Raw genomic sequence first — 23,330 nt, forward strand, 5'->3', positions numbered from 1 at the left:
CGGCCTGTAAACTTCCTCGCTGCCCAAAGCCCCTACCACTTTAAATTCTGGGCCCCCTTGGGGCGCCTGGGTGGCTCAGTGGGTTAAAGCCTCTGCCTTCAGCTCAGGTCATGATCCTGGGGTCCTGGCATCGAGCCCTCCATCACGCTCTCTGCTCAGCAGGGAGCCTGCTTCCTCCCCTCTCTGTCTGCTTCTCTGCCTATTTGTGATCTCTCTCTGCCAAATAAATAAAATCTAAAAAAAAAAAAAAATCTAGACACCCTGCCCATGGCACTCCTCACGCCCTGCCTCTTGGGGAGCCACCCAGAGCAGGTCCCTCCGCAGAAGGAGCTGGCAGCATCTTCAGACCAACCCTGGCGAACCCAGCACTTGGCAGCTGTCAGGCTGAGCTCCCTGGGGACGCGGTCGGCCAGCCCCAGCATCACTACCTGCAGCAGCACGCGCCGCACGTCCGCCTCGGTGTGCTCGGCGCTGAGCTGGCCCAGCAGGAGCTCGGCAGACAGCCGCTGGGCCACGAAGCTGGTCACTCGGTTGCCATCGTAGCCATTGAAGACCCCGTACAGGTAGCAGTTGTTCTCACTCCTGCCAGAGAGAGTGGGAGCAGCTTGGGACCGGGGGCTTGTAGGAGAGTGACGCCAGTTCCCAAGTGGAGGGGAGGAGGGCCAGGACTTGGGATGAGGCCAAAGACACGGCAGCGGTGGCTTTAGCTGCCCACCTGAGTCTCCCCACATTGACCCTCATGCCACTCGGGCATGGCCTTCTGGGACGCTCCCCACCCCCACTGTAGCAGGCCCTGGGTGGTGGGGGTGAGGTCCAGATGTGCAAGGGACAGCAGCAGGTGCTGCCTCCCACGGACCCCACTTCAGCAGTGAGCCCTATTCGAGAGAGGTGCAAAAGTGCTGCTTTTTCTTGCCCCATAAATCTGCCTCCAATGCCCAGGGGAACATTGCTGGCACACTCACCTGAACTTGAGCCAGCTGTCCTCTGGTGGGTGGCTCTCAGTGCCCTTACCATCAGCAGAGTAGCAGCGGTTGGAGGCAGTACCAACCCCAGAGAGGTGGCAGAGTGGAAGGTCATCTGTCCAGCTTGGCTGCTGCTCCTGAGAAGGACACCAGGAAACGGAGAAGTGTCACCTTCTCCCCAGGTTGGGCCCCACACCTCCTTCTTCCCCAACAAAACCGTAGTAGCCCAAGCCCTGTAGAGAAGGTTCCACTTCCTTCTGGAAAACGATGCTTATACGATCTAAAGCCTACAGAAGGGTCTGTGTGTTTTTATGGGAAGTCCGCAATGCTTTTCCCCAGGAAGTCTAGAAAAGCCTAGAGCTCCCAAATTAAGGCCCAGCAGTGGTTTCCAAGCATGAACTATGTTACAAAACATGAGTGAGACATACTCTGGAGAGCAAACTTGGTAGAAAGCTCTTTGGTGGCTCCCTACCTCTCCCTGCTGTGGCTCTGATGCCAATCACTTGGGCACTAGCTCTAACTGGAGGCCTCTAGGCCCAGCCCCCAGAAGGGCCAATCCCAGGGCACTGGCATATGCAGCAGCTCCTTCAGGTGACTGACTCAGGCAGCCCGACACCAGAGAAACCGCCTTGTTCCTGCTCCGTGCCCCTGGGGCTTCTGTCCTCCGCTGGTGACTCTCCCACCTGCCGGGTGCCACAGCCTTCTCCATCAGCACAAGGCTCCTGGCACCGCACTCCTTCCGTCTGCATGAACAGACTCCTTGTCTGGCATTACTCCATGCTCTTTGGGACTCTGGCTCAGCAGTCAGGCAGGGCCTCTCGGAAGTCCTCCTTCAGGAAGACCACCCCACCCCCAGCCAGGCTTGACTGACAGCCTTCCCATGCACTCCTAGTACGCCTGGCTCCCTCCCTCCTGCCTGCCCCTGTCTGACTTCCATTCTACCCCATGGATCTCCAACTAGACTGCCCAGTGTCATCACCATGGAGCTTAGAACCTTACACACACACACACACACACACACACACACGGAGCTTAGAACCTTACACACACACACGCGCGCACATACACAGCTGTCCAGCCCCAGCCCAAACAAATTCTGATCGGCCTAAATCTTGAGTTCACTCTGAGGATCTGCATTATTTTAGCCGCAGAGACAACTCTGACACAACACTCAGGTGCGATCCACTGTTTCTCACTGAGCGCCTCCCCGAAGCTGGCTGGGCTCCAGGAGCATTCCCAGGGCCACTGGGCTGAACTACAGCAAATGGAAACAACTGGGACAATCCCAAAGTCCTGGATGGGATGCTGTGTATTAAACAGGCATGGGTGCTGTGCACGACTGCCTCCAAGGAAGTCGTCAGGGCCTTCAAAGAAGGCTGCGAAAACCACTTTGACAGGCCTTTGCAATGGGATATATAAAAGGCCTGTGGTTAGTTTTTGTGGCAAATTTCATGTTCTGTTCATTTACATACTGTCAGCCAGGGACTCTATAGCTTTTTTAATCGCTTTCATGTTGCATTTATTCTAGCGGGTTAGTTCTGTGCTTTGCACCCTAGAGCAACTTCTGCAGGATGTGGGAGCTTATTTTTGTATTTAAACTAACATATAGTAAAATGGACTTTTTTTTGGCACGCGAGTCTATGAATGGGAACAGGCGTTTCATGTGACTGCCGCCCCAAGATCTGGAACAGCCCCATCGCCCCAAAGCAGACCCTTGTGTTGCCCCTTTGTAGCCACACCCTCCTCTAGCCCTGTGCTGCGCCACTACATGGTCTTTTCAAGAATGTCTTTGGTGCAATTAGGCAGTACCTGACTTTTTTTCTTTTTATTGTGATAAAACACACATAGCAAAATTCACGATCTTTATTGTCTTTAATAGTTCAGGGGTACTAACTATTCACTGCTGCGTAGCCAGCCCTGCCACCCATCCCCATGGTTCTTTCCATCATGAAAAACTGAAACTCTGTCCCCGCTGGACACTAACTTCCCCTCCCACTCCCCAGCCCCTGGCAAACCCACCACTCCGCTCCAGGTCTCAAGGTGCATAACCTTTTGAGATGGGATCCTCTCACTCAGCACCATGCCTGAGACCTCCTCCCCCCACCCCACCCCCACACAAGTTGCTGCGGGCAACAAGTTTGTCCCTTCATTGGAGAATTTTCCACCAGTTGGATAGAAGCCCATCTGCTCATCCACTCAAGGGCCTCTGGGCTGTTCCCAGCTTGGGGCAGGTATGGACAGCTGGTATGAAGAGTCACAGGCAGGTTTCTGTGTGAATGTGACCTTTCACATCTCTAGAGTAGGGATAAGACGGCTGTCTGATTTTCTAAGAATTTGCCAACTGTTTCCCAAAGTGGTGTACCATTTGCGCTCCTGCCCATAAATGCACAAGGCGAGTTCCATGGGCCCTGCCTCCTCATCATTGCAGGGTCCCTTTTGTTAAATGGAGACATTCTAGAAAGCCTGTAGTGCTAGCTCATTGTGCTGTGATTTGCATTTCCCTGGTGACTTATAATGGTGTTAAGCATCTCTCCGCGTGCTACACTGTCATCCTACCATCTCTGGTGAAGTGTCTGTTTTAAATCTTATGCCCATTTTTTTTTCTTCTGTCCATTTTTCAGTTGGGTTGTTTTGTTTTTTTCACCTGTTGAGATCTGAGAGCTCTTTATGTCTTTTGGATAAAGTCCTTTGTTGGACATGTGATTTGCAAATATTTTTTCCCAGACTGTAGCTTGTTGTTTGTTCGTTTCTTTCTTTCTTTTAAGATTTATTTACTTTGAGAGAGACAGAGAGAGGGAGAACGAGCAGGGGAGGGGCAGACGGAGGGGTCCTTCAAGCTGACTCCCCGCTGGGTCCTACAGTCCTTGAGATCATGACCTGAGCTGAAACCAACAGTCAGAGGTTAACCGACTGAGTCACCTAGGCACCCCTGTAGCTTATCATTTTATTTGCTTATTGGTGTCTTTTGCAGGCCAAGAGTTTCTAGTTTTGATGAAACCCATTTTATCAGCTTTTTCTCTCACGGTGCATGCTTTCTTGTTCTAATAACTGTCTGCCTGGCCCCGGCCACAGAGACCTAGGGTTTTCTTCTGATAGTTTCACAGTTTTACATTTAGACCTGTGATCCATTTGGGGTTAATCTCTGTCTAAGACAGGAAGTTTAGGTCTAAGTTTTTTTTGTTTCACATGTGGATATCCAACTGTTCCAACGCCATTTGTTGAAAAGACTGCCCTTTCTCCATTAAATTATCTCTGTGCCTCTTTAAAAAAAAATTAACTGGCTGTCCTTGTGTGGGTCTGTCTCTGTTCTCCACTCTGTGCCATGAATCTGTGTGTCCATCCCTCCACCAGTTACATGCTCTTGATTACCGCGATTTTATAAACTTATATTCAAAATCTCTTATTATCAAATCTACATTTTACTTATAATCTATATTATACAATCGGGTAGTGGGTGGCCTCTAACTTCATTCATTTTCAAAATGACTTCAGTGATCCTATTTCCTTTGCCTTCTCTATAAATTTTAAAATCACTTTGTCTGGGGCGCCTGCGTGGCTCAGTCGTTAAGCATCTGCCTCCGGCTCAGGTCATGATCCTGGGATCCCTAGATTGAGCCCCACAATGTGCTCCCTGCTTGGCAGGGAGCCTGCTCCTCCCTCTCCCATTGCTTGTGTTCCCTTTCTTGCTGTGTCTCTGTCAAATAAATAAAATCTCAGTTTGTCTATATCTACAAGAAAATCTCGCTGGGATTTTGACTAGAACTGTTCACAGATCGGTTTGAGATCCGACATCTTCACCGCGTGAATCTTTCAATTCATCGATGTGATGTGTCTTTAATCTTACTTACATCTTTACAGGACTTATTCACATGATGTCACCACAAGGTCTGAAAAGCCACTAAAGGTCTATTAGTAGTAGCCTGCGAAAACTGCAAATGTGACCGAAACCTAGCTGTGGAAAAGAAACAGCAACAAGAGCTGAAATTCTGCTCAGCTTCTGAGGACACCAGGCATGTAGGTCAAGACACATACGATGAGAGAAAAACTGCTTCATGGTGACACAAACTGTCTAGCTGGAATCGTCACCTGTCTCATCTGAAAGCAATATAAACGTCTCTCTTAATAGAAATGACAACTTAATTAAGTCTTCGGAATCCACACATGACATTATGCTGGAGGAGTACATTCCATTAATACAAACATATTCCATAAACATTTACTAGGCATTTACAGAAGGCTAGCATTATTCTAGGTGCCGGAACCACAGTGCGGAAAATGACTGAGGGTCCTTGTCTGAAGCCTCCTTTCTAGTCAACGAGAAACTTTAAATATGTGATACAATAAATACAGCCATTTGAGACAGGGATATGTGCCATGGAGAAAATAATTACAGTAAGGGACAGAGAGATGGTGAGAGCTCTTTTAGATGAAGTGGTCAGAAAAGGCGACCTCTGAACCAAACCCAAATGATGATGGAGCAGTGACCATCTCAGAAAAGTGGGGAAGGAGCATTCTGGGCAGAGGAAACAGCATGTGCAAAGACCCTGAGATGGAAAAGTAAGTGTGTGAGGTTTACGAAGTCAAAGAAGGCCAGTGTGGCCTCTGCAGTGACCAGAGGGGAAAGTGGCTTGCTACTGTGTTCATACACGTGTGCCTAGGTGGAAACAGGGTAAGGCCTTCCACGCCACTGAAGAAAGTTCACTGCCAAGGAGTTAAGTACTTTACAATGAACGGCTCTGTGCCGATTATTCCTTAGGTCTTAGACCTGCTTAATACATCTCCACTGTCAGAGACCTCACAAAGACAACCTGGCAAATAAGTTTCCAAAAGAAGCTTTTTTTTCTAGGGTCTGTCTCTTGCCTCCAACTCAAATGACATTAAGCACAATAGCACCTCCCCAGTCAGGTGTGTCCTATGTCCTCCTCCTGAAAAGATGGGTGAAGAGACAAATATTCAGCACCCTGAAGGCCCATAGCTGTTTCAGAGGGCAGCCGAAGGGGTGCGTGGGTGGCTCAGTTGGTTAAGCGGTTAAGGGTCCTGGGATGGAGCCCAGCATCAGACTCCCTGCTCAGTGGAGAGCCTGCTTCTCCCTCTCTCTCTCTGTGTCGAATATATAAATAAATCTTTTAAAATAAAGCATGGAAGATGTTTATACTTTCTAAAGTACAGACAGCATACTGTCTGTGATGAAAGAGGAGCTTAAGATGGATTGAACTTGTCCTTGAATACGAGATGAACAATATAAATGTGTCACCCAGGATGCAAAACCTGTCATCAGTGTTGCAACCGTGGTGCTTCCTCTACCATTCTCTACCTCCCACAGGGGACAGAGACAGGCTTCAGGGACTCGAATCTTTCCAACAAATTCATACTTTCCAGCAAAAAATAAGTACTACCCAAGCCACTTACGGGCCCACTTGATATTGTGAGATACGCTACAAAAACCACCAATGAGAGTCTTCCGCAAGGAAGGAAGGAAACAAACTGGAACGGATGACAGAGGACCTGGGCATGTCGGCGTTTCAGGGCACAGTGACAACTCATCTGAAAGCAATTCCCAATGGGCGCCCATGACATTGCTACCAGGAGCTGGACGACGCTGCCCAGACCGCTGCAGCCACACTCAGCTCGTGTGGGAGAAATGAATCAGATTCTCCCGAATCTGAAAAACCGTATGACAACGGTACATCTACTTACAAGCACTTTGCTCTCGGAAGGTATTCACGACTAGAGCCTGGACACCTCTGTGATGTTAAATTTTTTTAAAGATTTATTTATTGGACAGAGAGAGATCACAAGTAGGCAGAGAGGCAGGCAGAGAGAGGGAGGGGGAAGCAGGCTCCCTGCTGAGCATAGAGCCCGATGTGGGGCTCGATCTCAGAACCCTGAGATCATGACCTGAGCTGAAGGCAGAGGCTTAACCCACTGAGCCACCCAGGCGCCCCACCTCTGTGATATTAAGTGCTCTCTTTGACATCTGATTTTCATAATATTGAGCTAGCAATATTTTGGAAATCTAGCTGATTCCTGAATGCCACTCAGATTGGGGCACCAACCTCCTGCAGTCAAAAGTCCACATGTAACTTTCGACTCCCCCCAAAACTCACCTATTGACATACACTACTGGTGACTGGAAGGAAGCCTTATCAATAACATAAATGTTTAATTAACATGTTTTGTATGTCATATGTATTATATACCGAATTTTTACAATAAAGTAAGCTAGAAAAAATAAAATATTAAGAAAATCATAAGGAATGGGGCCCCTGGGCGGCACAGTCTGGTACGCAGCTGACTCTTGGGTTTCAGTTCAGGCCATGATCTCGGGGCCTGGGATCGAGCCCTGTGTTGGGCTCCTTGCTTAATGTGGAGTCCACTTAAAATTCTTTCTCTGCTCTCCCTCTGCCCATCCTCTCATACATGCACTCAGGTGCTGCCTCTCTCTCGAATAAATATATAAATCTTATAGAGAAAATCATGGAAAAGAACACAATACAGTACTGTATTCATGGAAAAAATCTTCATGTAAGTAAATATGCATAGTTCAAAGTCATGTTGTTCAAGGGGCAACTGTGTATTTTTTTTTTTAAAGATTTTATTTATTTATTTATTTATTTATTTATTTGACAGACAGAGACCACAAGCAGGCAGAGAGAGGAGGAAGCAGGCTTCCCACTGAGCAGAGAGCCCGACACAGAGTTCGATCCTACGACCACGACCTGAGCCGAAGGCAGAGGCTTTAACCTGCTGAGCCACCCAGGCGCCCCAGCAACTGTGTATTATTTGATTAACTGGTAACTGGTTTTCAGGTCGATGAGTATGGACTCCAGTGCTATTGTTTACTTAAGGACAGTCTTGGTCCATTCCCAATAATAACACTCAAGACAACAGTAGTCAATGGACAGTTTGACATGCCATTATATTTATGCTTCAGTTGGTACTAATGCCAGCATTTTACTTAATAAGGAAACACAAGAGGGATTCTCATTAAAATCAGAAACACAGGGGCACCTGGGTGGCTCAGTTGTTAAGCGTCTGCCTTTGGCTCAGGTCATGATCCCAGAGTCCTGGGATCGAGCCCCATGTGAGGCTCCCAGCTTGGCAGGAGGCCTGCTTCTCCCTCTCCCACCCTCCCTGCTTGTGTTCCCTTGCTGTGTCCCTCTCTGTCAAATAAATAAATAAAATCTTAAAAAAAAAAAAAATCGGAAACACGGCAAGGATGCCCACCTTCTCTACTATCCTAACACTGAACTAGAGGTGTCAGCCCACACAATTAGATAAGAGAAAAGAAGTCGAGCTTAAGAAGTAGAGCAGTATATCAGTAGGGAGCCTGCTTCCCTTCCCCTCACTCTGCCTACTGTGATCTCTGTCTTATCAAATAAGTAAGTAAAATCTTAAAAAAAAAAAAGCAGAGCAGTACAATTATCTCTATTTTATATTTGCTGAGCTTAAGGACTGAAGAAGTACAATTATCTCTATTTGCAGTTGACAGGATAGTAAACCTAAAGAATTAATGTTAAAATTAACTCAAACCAAAGAAATCAGTAGGGGGGTAGGACAGAAAAATCAAGACACAAAACCCAAGAGCCTTTATACACTTAAAGAAAAGACTGGCATCCAGCCTCCAACGGAAAATTCCCACTTGCTGTCAACTAAAATCACTGACTGGTTCTCGCCAGTCAGTCTCCCCTAACCACACTCCTGTAGAGGATTTTTTTTAAACCTAAATTTACATTAGTTGGATTATATCTTAATGCTTTCATCTCAGCCTTCCAGCCTATTGACATAATTTTGAATCTCACCCTTTGAAGATTAACAATCTCACTCAGATGTCTATTTTGTATAGATAAGGCCTTCTATACGGTGTTCCAAATGATTTCTAAAAAACTATGACCAGAACAAAAAAGCGTGGGAAGCTAACCTACTTCTGGCAGAAGGAGTCCACACCGACACAGGAAGGAAGCAACACTTCTAGCAAAGGTTTGCCCTATTTGAAAGGCCAATGTATTTTGGGGATCTCAAATAAAGAGGCTACTGACCCCAGAGGTATAGCCATAGAAACAGACACACATTTTAAAACAACTATTTATATACATTAAACTTGCTGGGCAAAGACCTACTTATTTCATACTGACACTCTTTAAACATAAAGTTCTTAGCCAATTGGACTTGACTTGGCATTAAGATAAAGGAGAAATAAGAAAAATTTACCCAAAAGCATACTAAAAAGTATCCACGGTGAGGCAAGGCCTCCCTTCCCTTTTCTGGTCTTTCCGAGCCCTGTTCTACCTCCAAGAGCCCTGCTCATGTTTCCCAGACCTCAACCAGCCATTCACTATCTTCAAGGAACTAGCCACTTCCTTTTTTTTTTTTTTAACATTTTATTTATTTATTTGACAGACAGAGATCACAAGTAGGCAAAGAGGCAGGCAGAGAGAGAGGGGGAAGCAGGCTCCCTGCTGAGCAGAGAGCCCGATGTGGGGCTCGATCCCAGGACCCTGAGATCATGACCCGAGCTGAAGGCAGAGGCTTTAACCCACTGAGCCTCCCAGGCGCCCCCCTATTTTTTTCTTTCCATTGCCATATTTTATTCTACTCAAATGACTTCATTTTGAATATAAATGTTTTCAGTATTGTAAGTAGAAAACCAGTATCACCTGCTTTATCTTGAAGATAATAAAAAATGAAAACAAAACAAGATTATTAAATTCTAGCTGAACCTATTACTGGTCATAGACTCTGAGCTGGAGCTCTGTTCTGCTTTAAAAAAAAAAAAGAAAAGAAAAAGAAGGCAGGGGTAGGACACCTGGCTGTCTCAGCTGGTGAAGCACGTAACTCTTGACCTCAGGGTTGTGAGTTCAAGCTGAAAACTGAGGGTAGAGATTACTTAAAAATAAAATCCTTAAAAAAACAACAACAGGGGCACCTGGGTGGCTGGGGGGGCATCAAGCCCCCACATCAGGTTCCTTGCTCAGCAAGAAGCCTGCTTCTCCCTCTCCCACTTGCCCTGCTAGTGTTCCCTCCCTCGCTGTTCACTGTGTCTCTGTCAAATAAATAAAATCTTAAAAAAACAAAAACAACAGGGAGGAGACTAGCAAGAATCAGAAAGGTGTTAAGGACATAGAGGAACAAACCAAGTCTTTCTCTCTTGATTATCATCAGAGTTTGAAAAGGAGTTGAAAAGCAAATAAACTGTGTAATATGTTAAAAAAAAAAAAAAAAAAAAGGAAGGGGGGTGCCTGGGGGCCTGCCTTCAGCTTGGGTCATGATCCCTGGGTACTGGGATGGAGCCCACGTCATGTCGGGCTCCCTGCTTGGTGGGAAGCCTGCTTCTCCCTCTCCCTCTCCCCCTGCTTGTGTTCCCTCTCTCGCTGTTTCTGTCAAGTAAACAAATAAATAAAATCTTAAAAAACAAAACAAAACAGAAACAAAACACCTGGGGGATATGTAACAATAAGTTTTAGGCCAGCATACACCAAACCCTCTCAGGGTACGTGTCAGGGGCTCCAGGAAAATAACTGCCCAATGCTACAGGGCCCCTTTACGGAGAAATTCATCCTCAGGGTTCACGGAGGCATAGCGGTCATTAACCATCTGGTGTCTTGGCAACTTTCACGCTCTAACTTGGTACTGGTTTCTTGGGTTTTTGTTTTTTTTAAAGTTTACTACACCCTCGGGGTGCCTGGGTGGCTCAGTGGGTTCAAGCCTCTGCCTTTGTCTTAGGTCATGATCCCAGGGTCCTGGGATTGAGCCCCACATCTGGGCTCTCTGCTCAGTGGGGAACCTGCTTCCCTTCCTCTCTCTCTGCCTGCCTCTCTACCTACTTGTGGTTTCTGTTAAATAAATAAATAATCTTAAAAAAAAATTTACTACACCCCACGTGGGGCTTGAACTCACAACGCTGAGATCAAGAGTCACACGCTCTTCTGACTCAGCCAGCCAGGCGTCCCTGTTGTGCTGTTGTGTTGTGTTGTTTCACAGCCTAGTGCTGTTAGCTGCTTATTTTGCTGATTTCAAGACATATATTCTCATCTTTAAATATCCGAAGTTGATGTGTTACAAGTTAATTAGCAGGATGTTTTCTTTCTTAGCAGTATATAAAATAATGGCGGGTCCTTATAATTAATGTCTTGGATGCGAAGATACATGGAGAATTTCTCATATATTTAGGAGTGCTCCTTCGGGGGAGGCCCTGCCTGGAACAGTCCCCACAGCCCCTCAGATGTTCAGTGACAAGTGGCCAGAGAATTCCCAGTTCTGCCCACGAGGGAGTGAGACAGTCCCCGGTCTTCCCCGATGTCAGCAGTGCCCCCGAAATGGCTCTGATGCTGCTGTGACCAGGTGGGCGGCCGTCCTGCTGCCTCAGCTCCCTCCCCTCCTTCAGGGATTAGCCACACCAACGCTCTGTTGCTGATTCCACCCCGACACGGTCCACATCTCTGAACAATATTCAGAAAGGTCACGTATTTCCTAGTCACCCAAACCACTCCCTTCCCCACCCCCGCGCGCACAATGATGCATACTTTCTCCCACACCCACAAATGCCAGGTCTGCCAGCAGCCGAGAAGGGGGCTCCTCGCACTCACGCAGCCTCATTACCGAGCTGCGTAGACACCCCCCACAGTGAGCCTGCACCACTTTCTTTGATGGGTTCCTAATTAATTTCTCAGAAGAAACTGAACACAAAATATAGTAAGGAAAGAAGGCCATTTCAAAAAGCCGAAACTAGGGGCACCTAGGTGGCCGAGTTGGCTGAGTGTCTGCCTTCTTTGACTGGGGTCATGATCCCAGGGTCCTGGGATCAAGTCCTACACTGGCGCGGCACGGTGGCACAGGGCTCCCGCTCAGCGGGAAGTTGGCTTCTCCCTCTCCATCTGCCTCTCTCTGCTTCTGCTCGCTTTCTCACTCACTCGCTCAAACAAATAAATAAAATCTTAAAAAAAAAAAAAAAAAAAAAAAAGCTTAATTTTGACTTGTATGAGGGAGTCCCAAAATTCCTGCTTTGGTAGGAAAAGCACTGATCGTGCTCCAGGTGCACGGTCAGTGGCGAAGGGTGTTCCGGGTACTCGGTACACACACACCCTTCAGCGGCCTCACACACGTGTGTGATCGCGTCACAGACTAACAGTCCATGCAAGTCCCCACAGACATTCATCTCCAACTCCTGGGCAGCAAAAGTGGACAAAGCATGGTTCCAAGTTCAGGCCACAGCTTGAATATCAAATTATAGTATGAAAAGGCTGAGTGTTTTTGTGGTGAAAGCACCCGAATTCCTTGGAGGCAAAAAGGAAGCTCAGAATGAGAGAATAATGCCCCCAGGAAGATGGCTCAGGGTGGGGGCTGGGGGGGCAGCTGTTCTTTCTCTCCAAAAAGCTTAAAATACCCAGTGTCTCCTGCCATCTCTGTCTTTCTGAATGACCCCCTTTTCCTTCCCATTCCTCTGGGACCAGCTCAACTCCTGGCCCCCACCTCTCCCAGCAGGGTTTTCATCAAAGGCTCTCTATGTTTTCATCACAAATATAGTCCTAATACATTCATAAAGGGGCTAATAATTGTGGGGCACTTACTGCGGGCTGGAGCCGCTCGGCCACATTCTGACGGCAGATGAGACGGTTGTAGGTGATGGCCTCGTGGATGTTTTTATTTTAATGGGGGAACTGATGATGTATATTAGAAAAAAATTCAGAGCCTGCACCTGTGATCTTATAGCTGTAGTGGCTCAAGGTTTCTAAGTTAAAAAAACCGAATTTCAAGTTGATTTTCTTTTCATAATTAAGGACAGAAGAGCAGAGGCCACACCAAACTCCTGATTCTTTCTGCCCCAAGTGTGCTGGACTTCCAGAGACTCCCCATCTCAGTCAAGGGCACAGTTGTTGCAACTAAAAACCTTGCAATCCTTCTTGACTCTTCTTCCTCGGTCACACACCCACCATCTGATCCACCAGCAAATCCGACCAGCTCGTCCTCCAAAATACAGCCCCCACTAAAAACCCAAAATATCCCTAAAAACCACCGAGTTTCACAGCACACTTAGGATAGAATTCAAAGTCCACACCAGGGTCCACAAAGGTCCCTTGGACCTCGGCGACCCCCACTCCCCCAATGCACTCAGCTCCAGCCACGCTGGCCTCCTTGGTGCTCCCCAAACACATGAGCCTTGGCATCCCAGGTCCCTCAACCAGGGATACTCCCTCCCCTACTTCATCCCATCAGATGCTGAGTGATCTTTCCCTACCACTCTTAAAACGGCCCCTCCACCATTCTAGGAGGAGACTCCTCCTCCCAGCACCAACTGAGGCTATAGGTATATTGTTTACAATCTGTATTTACTCACTGGGACTGTCTCCCTTATCAGAACAGAGGCTTCGGGGCGCCTGGGTGGCTCAGTGGGCTAAAGCCTCTGCCTTCGGCTCGGGTCATGGTCCCAGGGTCCTGGGATGGAGCCCCACATTGGGCTCTCTGTTCAGCGGGGAGCCTGCTTCCTCCTCTCTCTCTCTGCCTGCCTCTCTGTCTGCTTGTGATCTCTGTCTGTCAAATAAATAAATCTTAAAAAAAAAAAAAGAACAGAGGCTTCGTGAGGAAAGTGTCCCTTGCACTAACACAGTATTGGCCACACAGTAAGTGCTCAGTGACAGCTAAATGCTCAGAACTGAAGGTGGCACTTCATGGCTGGACTGTGACCATGCTGGGCTAGGACAGTCATGTGTTAGTTCATTTAATCCTAACAACACTCCTGGGTGTCTTTTCCGTTGGGAACCAAGGTTCAGGGATGTTAAGTGACTTGCCCAAGTCCCTGTGGGGCTGGAACTTTTTGTGAGATTGCGAAGGGCCCAAGTTCCTTTGAACACATTAAGCGATCTTCAAAAGCTCTTCTTTTCTTCAAAAGACCTTTCAAGGGCGCCTGGGTGGCTCAGTGGTTAAGCCGCTGCCTTCGGCTCAGGTCATGATCTCAGGGTCCTGGGATCGAGTCCCGCATCGGGCTCTCTGCTCAGCAGGGAGCCTGCTTCCTCCTCTCTCTCTCTGCCTGCCTCTCTGCCTACTTGTGATTTCTCTCTGTCAAATAAATAAATAAAATCTTAAAAAAAAAAAAAAAGACCTTTCAAGGTACCATGCTGGCTGGGGACCACAAAGGTCAAACTCCTCAGTGCTCTGCCACCTGGCCCCAGCATGCCCACCCGGCACCATGTTGCCAGCAAATCCCCAGCCCTTCCTGCGAGCCTCCACTGACCCAGTCAAACCAGGCCGGCCACGGCCTCTCAACACTGACCACACAGTGCCTTCCACACTATGTTAGTAGTAGAGGGCTCCCTCCCCCGAGGGTGTGCACACTTCTTATCTTTGTATCCCCAGGTCCTACAACCACAGACTAGGAACCCTCAAGGCCATCTGCTCAATGCTGGTATTTGAGCTGCTCCTACCAGACTCAGGACAGTGGAGAGCCAGTCAGCAAGCAACATATGCAGCCTGGACACTCAGACACCCTGTGAGCAGAGATGTCTTGGTCATCCTTAGGGTGGGACGGGCCTTGTGTGGACATCTCTGTCATCCCCTTGCCTCTCATCATGATGTTATCTGCTCAAAGCTAATCGTCCTGTCTTGAAAGGATTCCCCTTCCACCCAGGAACACATTCTGGAGCTAGCAAAGCTTCTGTCCAACCTGAGTCTCCTCAGCGCCATTATACCCAGGAAAGAAGGAAGCCAAGCTGGCCCACAGCAGTTACCACTTCCAGCACTCTCTACAGTCCAGCCTGTATTTCTGGAATTTTTGCAATGGGTAAATTTATACAGGGGCCCTGCCCTTTGGGAGCTCACAAAGCAAAGGGCCGGGCCTACCTAACTCAATGACAAGGCTGACCTGCAGAGCACTTGTCAAATAAAAGGGCAGCCAAAGATGTGGAGGGGGAAGAGAGCAGTCCCCACTGGGCAGACCTGGGAATTGCTATGGTGGAAGGGCAAATTCAAAAGACAGTCTACACAAAGCTGGTCATTAGTACACAGCCCTGAAGGTCATCCCTCCCTCTGATTCTGATGCTTTCAGGCCCAAGTGCAGGAGGGCATGTCTGCTGTAGCTCTAAGTCCCACGCCAAGCCTGGACATGGCTACAAATGCTTTTTTTTTACCAGTATTTATTGAGTGCCTGGCACCTAGTGGTGGTAAGCGCTGGTGAGATCCGTCATAGATCCTAAGTAGGGGAGGCAGACAAGTGCACAGGCAAGCACAACAGACTGCCCCATCTGGTGAGGCCCCAGGGGCCCCACACACTATGCTGCTAGGTCAGAATAGGCTCAGGGCACCAAGATGTGTGTGTATCTACGTGCATGTGAGACAGGACGATACAGGGGCAAGACACCAGCGACAAACCCATGGGGGGGGGGGGGTCCAGACTACGGGGTAAGGGTGAGTCTCGGGACAAATCTCCCACGGCCTGCTCTCCCCTTAGAGTTAAGGAAACTGAGGCATACTGCGTTAAGAGTTAGGACCAGAACCCGGGCTCCCACTCCGGTCATGCCTTCCGCAGCGCCTAGAGGTTAACAGGTTTCTGCAATCAGACGGCCCGATTTTAACCCTGACTGTGCAGTGTGGCCTCCTGCCGAGTGGCCTTGGACAAGTGACCGCCTGCCTCTCTGTACCGCAGTCTCTTTACCTGTCCAACGGGAGTAACTGTAGTACCTACCTCCCGGGGCTGTTAACATAAACTAAGCTTACAACGTAAAGCAATTGGCAGGAAACCGGGGAGATGATAAGCTGTACACCAGCGGCTGCTGCGACTATGACTGTTTTTCTCTCGCGGCCGCTCGGGGCCGGCGGTGGGCTCACCGCCCCGGCCATCTCCGCCGCAGCGCGCCACGTTCCCTTCCGGCTCCAGGACGCACCCCACCCTCGACGCGCCCTTGACGCTCGGGGTCGCTGAACCGCGAATCCCAGCCCCCGATGACCGGGCGGCAGCGCGCACGCGCAGCTGCACGCGCCCCCGTCCTCGGGAGTGAGGGGGGCCGGACCGGGAGAGGAGAGGCCGGCGGCCACACCTCGCCAGGGAGAAGGAGGCGGCCCAACGGCGGAGAGGGAGCCGCGCCTGCACCCGACAGGCCCCCCTTGGGCTCCCAACCCCCAGCCCGGAGAGCGGGTCGGTTCCTCACGCTCTGCAGCAGGCTCCTCCTCTGCGCCGCCATCTTGGAGGGACCCCCGGGGCTGCGCCCGCCTCCCAGCAGAGCAGGCGAGAAGGGCGGCTAGAGCGGCCTGAAGCTGGCCGGGAGGATCTGGCTGCCGGGGAGCACGCCCACAGCGCCACCCCATGGCCAAAGTGGGATAGGGCCATGGAGGAGAGTGTGCGCAGGCGCCGTCTTCCACTTTTTCCTCTTGGGAAGAAAAGGGACGGCTTCCGTAAATGATTGGCTCTAGCCTATTTTATTTGCGTATTTTCTCCAGGACGCTTTTCAGATGGGGCTCCCTATGTCACCGATTTGCGTTCTTTATGAACACTTTGGGCGTGGGGTTCGGTGAATTATTCGTTCACTTGATAAATATTCGTTGGGTGGCCATGCCTGGCCCTATGGGGTGAAGCAGCCCGCAAGACACCCTCAGAAATCTGTTTGAATTGGGGAGGACTTCATTTACATATGTAAATCATTTCGAAGTGGGCTAAGTGGTAGGAAGAGAAGTTTATGGATGGGGCATGGGAGTGGAGGGCAGGCCAGGCCGAGGGGACATCTAGTGCACAAGGCACGAGAAAAGGGAGCGTGTGAATGTGGCTTCAAGAAGCATGCGTGTCCCAGAAGGGATCTGTGGCTAGAGCAGAGGTGGAGGGGATGTGAGATGAAGGGCTCTGGGGTGGGTTCTGACCAGGCTGGAGTTGGGCTATTCACGTGGTGGACAAAGGAAACTTGTTGACTAATGAGCAAGCCAGGGACGTGTTTGGTAGAAAGATGCCTTTGACTACCAGGTACAGAACAGATGTGTAGCAGCATTGGAGTGAAGACCAGTTAAGGGACTGTTGTGTTAGTTCAGGGCAAGAGATGATAGTAGGTTTGCTGCCAGTGCCAAGGGGATGGATTTTATTTAGATGAAATTGTCATGACTTGGTTCATGGACTCGTTGGGGTTGTGATGGAAAGAGATTTGCCAAAGATTCTCCCAGACTTCTGGGGGAAAAAATAAATAAATAAAACAGCTGGAAAATTTTAGGGTGTTTTTTTAAAACATGCAAGAAAAGAAGTCAGATCAGTCCTGAGATGGAGTGGACTAGAGAAGACCACATCGAAAGAGCAGGAGGGGTGGAGAGGTGGGGGAGCCTTGACACAGAGAACCCAGGGTGAGGAGAGCAATGGACAACGATGTCACATACTTTTGAGTGATCTAGTTAGAAGATTACTGAAGGAAGTCCATTGGGTTTAGCCATCCAGAGGCCCTTATCCTGGGAAGTTCAGGTAGGAAGTTAGCACAGAAACTCAGATACAGTGAGTTGAGGAGCCATTGGGGTATGGGGACATGGAGACCTTGAGAATCGGCCGTTCTCTCTAGCTGGTGGGCTGTAAAGAGCAGGAGGAAGGGAAGGGAACATGAGATCGAGTGTGTTTTCTTTTAGGTTGGGAGGAACTTGAGCCTGTTCAAATGCTGAGGGAAAGGCTTGCCAGAGAGGAGCTGATAATTTGGAAGAGGGAAGCAGAGGCCATTCAGGTCTGGGTTGGTGACATCATCTTGTCTTACGAGCACAGCTTCTCATGGCCCAGGATGACTGCTTGAACTCCAGCTATTTCGTCTGAGTTCTGCCAGCAGGAAGGAGAGAGGAAGGGAAGAAGATGCACTTCTCTTCCTCTTCTTCTTCTTCTTCTTCTTTTTTAAATTAAAGATTTACTTGCAAGCAATCTTCCCCTTATAAGGAGACTTCCAGAAGTTCTACCTGATGTTTCTCCTTACATGTCATTGGCTATAATCTAGCTGAAGGGAGGTAAAGAAACCAGACTTTGGACCGAGCTACAGGGGCCCAGCTACAGTTTCCATCACTAAAGAAGGACTGAGATGTGGATACTAGGAGGCTGTAAACGGTCCGTGCCACAAAAGGGAGTGGGAGGGACCAGGCAGTTTTTTGAAGAAGAGTCTGGAAGGATTCAGGATTTGGAGCCCAACCCACTCCATTCTAATCCCAACCCCATATACTTTCACCTCTGTGACCTTGAACAAGCCACTTGAGCCTCAGGGTCCTCTGTAGAACAGATTAAGTGAGGCGCCTTCGAAAGACCTATCCTGTGGTAAGTGCTAATGTTCATCATATTCAAGTTAAAATTTTTTATTTAAAGATAATAAACGCATCCTGAGTGCCTCCTGTGTGGCAGACACTTGCCAGATGCTTTTTCATCATAGTTTTTTCTCCCTCCAACGTGGTCCTACAATCATCCCTAATTTCATAAAATAGGAAACTCCAGTTCAGCGAGTCACCCAACAGGTAGATTTTGGGATTTGAATCCAGGCCCCACGATTTTCTGATGTTGTGATTGAATGAGAAATACACATCTGGTCTTCATCTCTGGTTCTTGGCTTCCAAATCCTTCAGTGACAGGGGTCTCACCAGCATCTTTTGTTACAATATTTGGTCATCCTCCCAGCTTCTGGAAGGGCTTTGGAACTTTTCCGGTTTATGGACGTGATAGGGGCATCTTCTGTTCTTCACTGGAAGCCCATTCAGCCGTCCTGGAGTTTATGAGATGACCAGTGGCTGGAAGGTCCTGAATAATTTCAGGTGGGGGCCCTGTTGCCAGAGGATCCAGTCATGGGATTAGCCAGTCCCGCCCCCACTTCTTGGGGTGGGGTTTGGGATTGGGTTGATCGCTAATGGCCAATGATTTAAGCTGCCATCCCAATGTCACAGGACCTCCACAAAACCCTGACCAAGCGGGTTTGGAGAGCTTCTGGGGTGCTGAAGGCATCCACATGCTGGGATGGTGGCACCTGCCATATTCCATATGCCCAGAAGCTCTTGCGCTCTGTGGATTCTTCCAGATCCCCCACTGTGTACCTATTCATCTAGCAGTCCATTGGTGTCTTTGGTAACAGCCTTTTTTTTTTCTCTTTTTAAAGATTTTATTTATTTATTTGACAGAAATCACATATTAGGCAGAGAGGCAGGCAGACACACACACACATACACACACACACACACACACAGAGGCAGGCAGACACACACACACACACGCACACACGAAGCAGGCTCCCCGCTGAGCAGAGATCCTGATGCGGGGCTCGATCCCAAGACCCTGAGATCATGACCTGAGCTGAAGGCAGAGGCTTAACCCACTGAGCCACCCAGGCGCCCCTGGTAACAGCCTTTTTTAATAAATCATCAAAGTACCTCTTTCCCTGAGTTTTGTGCCTGATTTATAGTCAAATCGGACAGAAGCAGGGGTGGCCTGGGGCCCCTCCACCTACGACAGGCTTCTGAAGCAGGGAGCAGTCTCATGGGACTCAGCCCTTAACCTGGGGGTTCTGGTGCCCCCTCTGGCGCTCACTGTCAGAATGGAGTGAATCACAGGACCCCCAGCTGGTATCCTCGGAGAACGAATGACGAGTTGCATTTGTGGTCACAAGTCTTCAGCTGTCGTAGATAAGAACTCCCTGGCGGTAGACTCCAAGGCCTTTCTGGCAACCCTGTGAGGTCGGCAGACCCTCCGACACTCTTCACCGCCCAGCCTGGTCTAACTGCTTGAAGACCCCCAGACACCCCCGTGGTTCCCTGCCTCCCCATCTTTGCAGCTCCTTTCCCACGTGAGTACCATGGCTCCTATCAAATCAGAGTCCTTCCTGGAAACTGTTGTTTTTGTTTGTTTGTTTTGTTTTTTATTTATTTGACCGAGAGAGCAAGAGAGGAACGCAAGCAAGGGGAGCAGGAGAGGGAGAAGCAGGCTCCCCGCTGAGCAGGGAACCCAATGTGGGACTTGATCCCAGGACCTTGGGATCATGACCTGAGCCAAAGGCAGATGCTTAATAACTGAACCACCCCGTTGCCCCCAGAACCTGTGTGTGTGTGTTTAAATCCACAGCCCAAGAATTACTCTCTCAGTCAGTACTGATCATTTAAAATCATGCTGCTTGTTGGGACGCCTGGGTGGCTCAGTGGGTTAAAGCCTCTGCCTTCAGCTCAGGTCATGATCTCAGGGTCTTAGGATCAAGCCCCACATCGGGGTCTCTGCTCCGCAGGAGCCTGCTTCTTCCTCTCTCTCTCTGCCTACTTGTGATCTCCGTCTGTCAAATAAATAAATAAAATCTTTAAAAAATAAAAAAATAAATAAAATCACGCTGCTTGTTTGCGGAGACCATCCTGAGGGCAGGAACCGTGGCAGTTCAGCTCTTGGTCTCCTCACAGGCTCCAGAGAAACTTCTCAGCAGATGTGTGTAGCATCCTGGTTAAAGAGGCAGAGCTGAAGAGATCACGTTGGTTGACAAGGCAGCTGGGAACAGGCCATCTGTCCCCAGGTACCCAAGTGACTTCAAGGGGAGCTGGGACTAGGACTTGGGGCTTCCGCTCCCCACCCCAACTCCTCTTTCCACACCTGACCGCCTCCGTAATGTACCGTGGTGGATCCTCCTCCCAAAGTTCCTCTGGTCTGGTTTCCCGGGTGATGCAGTTTTGGAATGTTGGTGTATTGGAGGGGTCCAGAGCTAATGGCTGAGGAAGAATTCTTGAGATGTCTTTGGTGCAAAAGTGTTCTTAAAGCACAGGGACAGGACCCCTGGGCAGAAAGAGCCACATTGGGGTCCTAAGAATGGTTGATAATATACTTCCAAGTGGGGAGATAGTTAGGGATAGTATAAGTCTCTAAGGAACTTGGAAGCAAGGTTTCCAAGACCTATAGGGGCTAGCTGTTGTTTTAAAAAGGTCATTTACTGCTGTCTAGTAAAACCTTACTTATGAGACCCTTCACATGTTTATCAGGGGGCCACATGCTTGGAGAATGGTTGATAACGTCTATTTTGGGGGGTGGGTAGAGAGAGAGGAAGTTTCCAAAGGGATTTTTACAGGATCCTAGAGGTTGGGCTAATGCCGAGCTAAAGTAGCCTTTTGCCTCCAGCAAAGGATTCACATGGAGGCAGCTTAGCTCCTGGAGGAAGGTCACTCTGCCTGTCCCAAGTACTTGTCAGCGGGCTGCAAAGGAAATTTAATTTTTCCTATAGCCCTTTTGCCTTTGTTCTCCACATCAGTGAGACAGGGAAATCTGCTGTGGACAGTTCCCCTTCTCCTCTGGGACAGCATGCCCAGGCACCGGGTTGTGACCTGGGTCCTGTTTTCCCGAGGACAGCTTTCTGGTTCATACTGGGGTTTGCGGTCAATCCCAGACAAGCCAGAGGAACAAAGATCCCACAGCTACTGACCTTGATAACCACTTAGACAGCCAGGCAGAGCTCCAGGCCCCCTCACTGGAGCCCGCATGGAAGGGCTGTCTGGCAGGGACCCGGGTCCCAACACACTGTGAACTGTACACCTGGCCCAGAATGTCAGATCACTCTGTGCCCCTGTCTGGGACCCTTCTAAAGCCCAGACTGTAGAGGAAAACACAGTTGTGCAGCATGGGAGCGGAGAGGGCTAGGGACCTAAGAAGCCCCGGGTTAGGTTGTAGGCTTTCTCTTTCTGCCTTCCAGCCAGCTCCCTGCCAAGTCAGCAGTTTCCATTGGTCCCTTGTGCGGCTTCTCTGTGGCTGCCAGGACCTGGTTCACAGATAGCAGCTTGGAAAGATGACCCTAAGGATGCTGAAGAAGGTTTGGAAGGGTATCCCACCATCTGCACGCCCACCTTCCTTTTCACCTCTCCCTTCTGGCTGGGAACCCAGGCTGGTGAACCCTGGCTGCCGAAGGAGAACGCAGAGACAACCTGGCATTGGGCTCTTTGCCTTTCTGGATTTTTCCTGGCGCAAGCATTTTGCCATGTGGCTGTGTGGTCTTCCTATGGATCATCTTAATGGAGGTGTCCTAGTCCTTTGGCTGCATACACGCTCATTTCCAAATGTTCATAATAAGCTTGTTTCCACTGGGGGCCGTTACAAATGACTGCAACAAACAGTCATTTGTGGGTTTAAAAACTATTGAATTTCTTAGAGAAGCACAATGAAGCCTATAAGGGGGAGGAGAATGATTTGCTTTATTTTAGCAAAGAGAAGAAAGGAAACAGGAGAGCTGGGACCAGGGGGACAGATCTATGTCACCTGGGCTGATGGGCATACAAGGTTTCTTGATGCTGCTCTCTCCCTTTTCTGTATGGGTTTGCTATCTCTCACAATAAAAATTTTCAGATGCAAACACGGTCCCTGTCCTCAGCTAACAGTCCTGTGGGAGGAACGCATGAGAAACCAGGATCTAGCAGAGTGGTGACAAATGCCGGGATGGGCTAGGGGACCCAGATGAGGGCTGCTTACCTCAGCCTTAGGAAATCAGGGAGGGCTTCCTGGGAGAAGTGACCACTGGTGCCTAAAAGATGTGGAGGAGGTGGTTCCATGACACCGAAAGGAAGGGTGTTCCTGGCAAAGGTCCTGTCAGGAGCAAAGAGTCGGGAGAGAAAGAAAGTGACCCAGATAACGCCTGGTGCGTTGGCCCATCTGGCCAGAGTGTTGGTGAGGTTGGGCCAGAGTGTTGGTGAGGTCGAGCCAGAGCTGGAACAGAGGGTAGGGCAGTGTGTGAACCTCAGTAGGAGTCCGGGTGGTCTCCAGGTGCGGGGCAGCTGGAGGAGGGTGCGGTCACATCGGGATCTGAGGACTCCTGCGCCTCCCGGATGCAGGACAGGTTGTGGGTGGTGGAAAGAGACAAGAGCGTCCTCGTGTTTGCAGCTTTTTGCTTCTCCTGAATTGCTCCACTGAGATCACTTCCAGAATGCTCACCGCCCCCCCTCCCATCACACTGTCGATTTCTTGGCTGTTTTTGCTTTACCTCTTCCAAGAGGCCATGACCTCTTTGAAAGCAGAGGCTAGGTCTTTTTTTTTTTTTTTTTTAGATTTTATTTATTTATTTGACAGATAGAGATCACAAGCAGGCAGAGAGGCAGGCAGAGAGAGAGAGGGGAAGAAGCAGGCTCCTTCCTGAGCAGAGAGCCCGATGCGGGGCTCGATCCCAGGACCCTGAGATCCTGACCTGAGCCGAAGGCAGAGGCTAACCCACTGAGCCACCCAGGCGCCCCACAGAGGCTAGGTCTTACTCATCTCCGTAACCCCAGTGTTTAGTGCATACCTCAGGCACTGAATAAATGCTTGTGAATGAGCGAACTTCCCCTGAGCAACTACCAAGTACCAGGCACTACTCTCCGCGCTTTACGCATATTCCTTTGTGGGCACGATCTTCATGACCACGCTCCTGGGATGGTTACTGTTACTCCGGGTTAGTCCTCCGAGAAGCA

At 49.3% G+C, this 23,330-nt stretch overlaps 1 protein-coding gene and 1 long non-coding RNA gene across 4 annotated transcripts in view; one reads left to right on the plus strand and one right to left on the minus strand.

Moving 5' to 3' along the window:
• TAB1 (TGF-beta activated kinase 1 (MAP3K7) binding protein 1) overlaps window positions 1-16,282 on the minus strand; it is a 33,174-nt gene extending 16,892 nt beyond the window's left edge. For 2 of the 3 annotated variants that reach the window (XM_082740010.1, XM_082740009.1), the window contains exons 1-3: window positions 16,100-16,282; window positions 963-1,099; window positions 429-582 (exon numbers count right to left, since the gene is read on the minus strand). In XM_082740010.1, coding sequence (XP_082596136.1) covers window positions 429-582; window positions 963-1,099; window positions 16,100-16,132 — 324 coding nt within the window. In that variant the 5' untranslated portion in view covers window positions 16,133-16,282. Of the gene's footprint in view, window positions 1-428; window positions 583-962; window positions 1,100-15,668; window positions 15,890-16,099 lie in introns of those variants that run through there. The other variant, XM_082740008.1, reaches the window with a different exon arrangement.
• LOC309869278 lies at window positions 15,914-18,290 on the plus strand. Its single transcript, XR_014314092.1, has 2 exons — window positions 15,914-16,086; window positions 17,544-18,290. It is a non-coding gene; the product is annotated as an uncharacterized lncRNA (long non-coding RNA).
• Window positions 18,291-23,330: the final 5,040 nt, after the last annotated feature.

This window comes from Mustela nivalis (assembly GCF_964662115.1).
Source record: "Mustela nivalis genome assembly, chromosome: 7".
Lineage (NCBI taxonomy): Eukaryota > Metazoa > Chordata > Mammalia > Carnivora > Mustelidae > Mustela > Mustela nivalis.